General features: G+C 41.6%; 1 protein-coding gene across 2 annotated transcripts in view; it reads right to left on the bottom strand.

Annotated features, from left to right (window-relative positions):
- Positions 1–676: 676 nt before the first annotated feature.
- SBF2 (SET binding factor 2) overlaps positions 677–6,039 on the bottom strand; it is an 805,041-nt gene continuing 799,678 nt past the window's right edge. For both annotated transcript variants that reach the window (XM_088476083.1, XM_088476084.1), the window contains one exon: positions 677–2,179. In XM_088476083.1, the coding sequence (XP_088332209.1) occupies positions 2,081–2,179 (99 nt within the window). In that variant the 3' untranslated portion in view covers positions 677–2,080. The remainder of the gene's footprint in view (positions 2,180–6,039) is intronic.

The raw sequence follows: 6,039 nt of genomic DNA, 5'->3' as shown, positions 1-6,039 counted from the left end.
CCACCAATGATCGCGGGTCCTTATAGTAACCTGGTCGATATCGATCATCCAGCACACCATGGACCCACCAATGATCGCGGGTCCCTATAGTAACCTTGTCGATATCGATCATCCAGCACACCATGGACCCACCAATGGTTGCGGGTCCCTATAGTATATCGACCAGGTTTGCCTGCATGCACGGGCAATGAGCGATATCGTTATCGTGCATTTTAATCGTGCTGTGTATATGCACCATAACAAAGACAATATCGTCCCTATCCAATGATGGGTATACCATCACCCAGGGCCGTAGCTAGGGTAATGCAGCCGGTACCATCACCCATTCTTACATTTCAAAAATATGTGATAAAAAACAAAGGAAATTAGAAGGCGCCAGGATGGTGCATTACTTCACAGTTACCACAATTACTTTGGTGATGGCCAAAGACAGACCAGTTTCTGGATTATAAACTAGAACATCTTGTTTGATAAATAATGCATCTGAGTGGTAAACCATTCCAAATCATTTTGTTCATGGCTTAAAATACTATGCCATCCATTCAGCCATCCCCTCATATAGGCACATTACTCCGTGTAAGTTACCCTGACTCTATACAGTACAAGAGCTGGGTCATATATTATTTATAGGCTCCAGTGACCCCTTGTGTGTGCATTTAAGATTTATTTACAGCTCTTTAAATGGGGCAGTATATTTATTACAAGATGTTTAGCTTACACGTCATAACAAATACACAAAATTGTTAAAACAAGTTAAAAAATAAAATTTAAATTTTTTTTATCTCTAAACTCCGTCTAATAAACCAGGAAATCTTCATCTTTCAAAGTACATAAAACCCCCAAAATTGACTTCATATACAGAAGAAAACACAAATGTGCAAAGTGTCAGTTTCACCTGTGTCAATTTAGAAAGGAAGTGATATAAAAAGCTCACGTGTGCCACCATTTTGGGGAACAAAAACAAATAAAGAAAATAAAACAACAGATGTGGCTTCTACTGGGCAGAAAAGTTTGTTTTTGGCACGGTATAGAGAAAAGGACGCTGTGGCTTCTCCAATTGTTGTGGTCATACAGTAAGTAAACAGGGTCAGTTTGGTTAATTTACCACCACACCTGCCTGGGAGACAAACCGAGACCCTCCCCGCAGCGAGACCCTCCCCGCAGCGAGACCCTCCCTGCAGTACAAGAGGCAGGATAGAACATTTACAGAAATAGTCTCATCAGACATCAGGTACAAAAATGATGTATATACAGTACAAATCCTTAGATAAACATATTAACAGATTAAACTGTAATTACTCCAGTCAATATATATCACAAGTGGTCACAAGTAGTTTATCCTTTCTTAGGACATAAACATACTAAAAAAAAAAATGGAATAAAAATATCGTTGACGGGGAATTAATTTAGGGTGGCCAATTCATTCACAATACTATGTACATAATGGTCATTCCTTACTGTCCTTCATATGTTCAAGTGCATGTGCGTAATATTTCCTGTGTAGTGTGATTTCTATCTATATACAATAAGGAGTGTTAGCCCCGCCCATGGCGACAGGCAGTTAGAATCACACAGGGTAACTTGCAGGTGTGTACTGCATCTTCAATCTAATGTAACAACTATACAAATATAGAACAAAAGGTGTCAAACTGCACTGACACTACATACAAATTCAGGACTACTATGAGGGGTTCTGTAAACGTCTCAGCCCGATAATATCAGACTTACTGCTTGTTCTACCATCAAATCAACCCTAATTCCTATTGCCTTTCTTTGTAGTAAACATTTGGGGAATGTTTGAATTAACTGCATAATACTTATTTTTTTAAAAGGCTTAAGATTCCAAAAACTGCACTTTCTCCTTCAGTAACAAGAGAATGATCGTCACTAAGTGCCATGATGTGTATCTCCCCTGTCATAGTACTGGGGGTGCTAGTGGTCCCATGCCCTCACACAGCTCTCCGGCAGGCAATGGACTGTTCTGGAGAAACTGGCTATCTGGAAGAAAGGAGCATTAAAGTGAACAGCACAGAATACTAGAGACAGAACAGTGTCCGGGAAGTCCTGCCCAGGCAATACTCTATGCATCAGATATACAGCCCTGGATTTTGTCCATCCACTGCTGGGCACTCGGTGCATCCTGAGCACAGAAATTGTACACACGCTTGCTGGTTCTTACCTGAAATACAAATTACAGTCACATTAATGACAAGTACAGCGCAGGATGTCTTATATCACATTACACTTGGAAACTTTTTTTATTTTATACAATTAACTTAAGGATTAGAATTTACAGTGACTGAAAATAAATATACATGATCATTGTACTGATTTGGAAGGAGCCCATTTATGATGGTCTATGGGCCTGAGTCAGCATTGTACGCAATAGCGATTATGGAAGTGATTATTTGCCATTGTGCATGCATATAAGCCGCACTGCACGTGCACAGCGAAGGCTTTGCGATTAGAGACGCAGAAAAGGAATACATCACAAAGTAAGACAGGCTGTCAGCGTTAGTGGGTGGTGAGTGGTCAGAAAATCGCAGGCGCACCTGTCCGTTTTGTCAAAGTCAAATAATTGGTTCTGATCGTTGTACAATTATTATCTGACGATCTAATAGTCTATGGTCTGACGATGTGTTTCCACGAAGCTACTTTGCGTCACGCAATCCGATGCGCTAAACTGCGTATTCACAACACACATTCACTAATGCACATAACGCACACACATATAAATGTATACATACTTATATACACGGACGCTCATATGCGTATGCACATATTTACACATGGACGCTCATTTGTATATAGTTGCTAATTCAACACACAGACGCACATATGCAAGATGGTTCCCATGCACAATAGTTACTAACCAGAGTTATTAAAGGTATTTTTAACTAATAATTATGATGTAATATACACTTAAATGAGATCTAAGGTTTAGAACATAGTGGACATGTCATGTTTGGTATCATACAAAATCCCTGTTTATTTGCAGACTTCCGTTCCTATCGGCAAAGGAGTCGCATCTTGCGTCCGCTAGTTATGGATGTTAGGGAGTTATTGCATTGAATGTTAGTATCTATATGCAGTGTTGTAGCTAATATTAACCAGTTGTTCGGCGAGAAACTACACAAAGAGATCGTTGGAGAACTGAGCCATGATGACACCGTATGAATCAACCATACGAATGTTACCTACATTGCAGCCCGGGGGCTTCCGCATTGCCAGAGGACGCACAGCACACGGGAGCACTGAGTATATGGTATAAAGCCAGCTCGGGTTACGCAGTGCCGAGTACACACAGGTTCTATCAGCCCAACATACAACAGACTCTGCCGATTTACAAGTATACTAACGGGTAAGAGAACAATACTGTTTGGCTACCTCGGCCGATGAGCAGATTAGAAACTTTGTGATACCTGTAGATCTTTTACTATGAGAGACTTTCAACACTTTTAAGGATCAAAGGTTTCTTGGACTAATAAGGATTATCATTCCACTTATACATACTGAGCCACAAGTGGTACCAGCAATCATTTTATCTCATTGCATATATCTAACAATTGGATTGTATTGTTTTTTTTTATATGTTTATTATGTTGATATTAAATATATTATTCTTTTATTGAGAGAAGCCTTGTTATATTAAGTTATGTATATCAGTCAACCAATACCTTTACATCCACACAAAAAAGATTTTGATGCATATATTCACCACCTTGACGCAGTCCTATATATATGTACAGGTGTATATGTGTACATGTGTGTATAGGTTTATCCATGTACATATATATTTTCTTTTGTAAGTAATTCCTGTGCTATAACTGTCTATGCAACTGTCATACAGTAAATACAGCTTGGGGAGTAGGGAGGGCGGTTCCAGTGGAGCGCAAGCTCCAGGCGCCGAAGGTGTCCGGAGGCCGTTGCTTCCCCACTGCAATGTGAACGCTGAAGTGATCATAGGCTAAGGAGGCCTCCGATCGCTTCAGAGACCAACGTTACCAGTGATGCAGTGCGTGGTGACATCATGATGTCACCCGCGCGCAGAGGAGCCCGTGCGTCCGCGCCTGCTGCATATAGTTAGATCCAGTCAGTGCGGCAGCAGTAACAACAACCCAGACGACAGCCGCGATGGATCAGGTAAGTACTGGGGTGGGGGGGACTACAGCGGCACTACTTTAAGGGGCACCTATAGAGGGGGCATTGCATATGGGCAGTGGGGGCATTGAATATATGGGCACCTATACAGGGGGCACTGCATGTGGGCACTACTACAGGGGGCACTGCATATGGGCACCACTACAGGGGGAACTGCATATGGGCACCACTACAGGGGGAACTGCATATGGGCACCACTACACGGGGAACTGCATGTGGGCACCACTACAGGGGGAACTGCATGTGGGCACCACTACAGGGGGAACTGCATGTGGGCACCACTACAGGGGGAACTGCATGTGGGCACCACTACAGGGGGCACTGAATAAGGGGTACTACTACAGGAGCTGATGACTGGAGTGATATGTAAGGAGGCTGGAAGCTGGGGCAGGAGCATGGAGAGACAGGGGGAATATATTTAGCCCTCCATGCCCCACTTTGATGCTGCCCCTAATCTTTATTTTTACTTCTCTTTACTTTAATCCCATATGGACCCGCCTCCTCCCTGGAACACTTGAGGGGGGGACCATAGCACACACGTGCCCCCCCTGGCTACACGCTACACCTCTGTCTACAGCTAAAGACATCTTTTGGATCCCCTGCATTACTATCAAGGAAAATGTCCATATATTTATCTATGTGGGGTTGCACTAGATGGATTTCATCCCAAATATATATATATATATATATATATATATATACATATATATATATATAGATATACATACATACATACATACCTACAACATATCTATGTTATAGACTGACACAAACACAGAAATATTTTTGCATGTGTACTTTTTGCTATTATTCATATTTTGACGTCTTAGAATTTGTGTTTATTGTTAGACCAATATTCATCTATTTTATTTGATGACCTTTAAGAGTGGCTGCAATTTTTTGAATCACGGAAGGCCAAGCTACACCACAGGACAGATCCACTTTCCCATAGAAAGGGTTAAGTTAAACAGTGAATGCGATGAAAAGGTACTTTAGCACATGTACTGTTTTAGTTATCATATGTACCCGAGGTTAGGGACACCTCCTATGTGACCAGCGGCTTGGGGTACAACATATGTCTAAGCAGCACTGACCCACATTGATAAACATTTCCGATTCCCATAGAAAGTGACTATAATACACAGAACAGAAATGTCTACACTTCGTGTTAAACATTACAGTGTGTATTTAACTGGTTTCTATAGTCACAACTCTATTTCTGCCGTGTCCAGAATGGACCGTGATGTCATGGGCTGGAATTCGGGGCAACACCCTACAAGGTCTCAGATGGCATTTGGAAATAAGCCTTAAGATGTGTGCATCCTGCAAGAATGTACTGCTTCACTTCACCATCTGCTTCCAATTACACTGAGAGATCTCCTGTGCTTTACATCTCTAATTCATACCAGTATATTATAAATGTGTTTGTCACAGCGATTGTGAAGAACAGAGTAAGAAAATGAAAATCAAATCATCTAACCATACACAGCAAGAAACAAAAGTGGTGCACACCCTAATCGTGTGCCAGGCGAGCCCAGCCTGTGAGTCCATCCTTTGTCATGTGACATATTTGCTTCTGGCTGATTGCCAGCTACAGCACATTGCAGAGCTTTTCCTGGAAAGATCCAGAACTTATCAGTTTATAAACTTCAGTTTATATTACACAGTGCTGTGGACATTGATGTGACAATGGTGTAAGCAAACAACTTATAAACCAAGTACTAATGGTGGCCCTGCCAAAATGATCTTACAATGTAGGCCATTTGGCTCAATGGATGGGTCCCTATGGATCACAACCACATCCAGAAAATGAAGTGGACTCGCTTGAATAGGTGGAAGCAAAACTGGAACCACAATCTCCTGATTTAGGTGACATTG

This window comes from Taudactylus pleione, unplaced genomic scaffold, assembly GCF_031769625.1.
Source record: "Taudactylus pleione unplaced genomic scaffold, aTauple2 ptg000182l, whole genome shotgun sequence".
Lineage (NCBI taxonomy): Eukaryota > Metazoa > Chordata > Amphibia > Anura > Myobatrachidae > Taudactylus > Taudactylus pleione.
The sequence above is the reverse complement of the archived record's forward strand: the minus strand, read 5'-3'. Positions and strand labels throughout refer to the sequence as shown.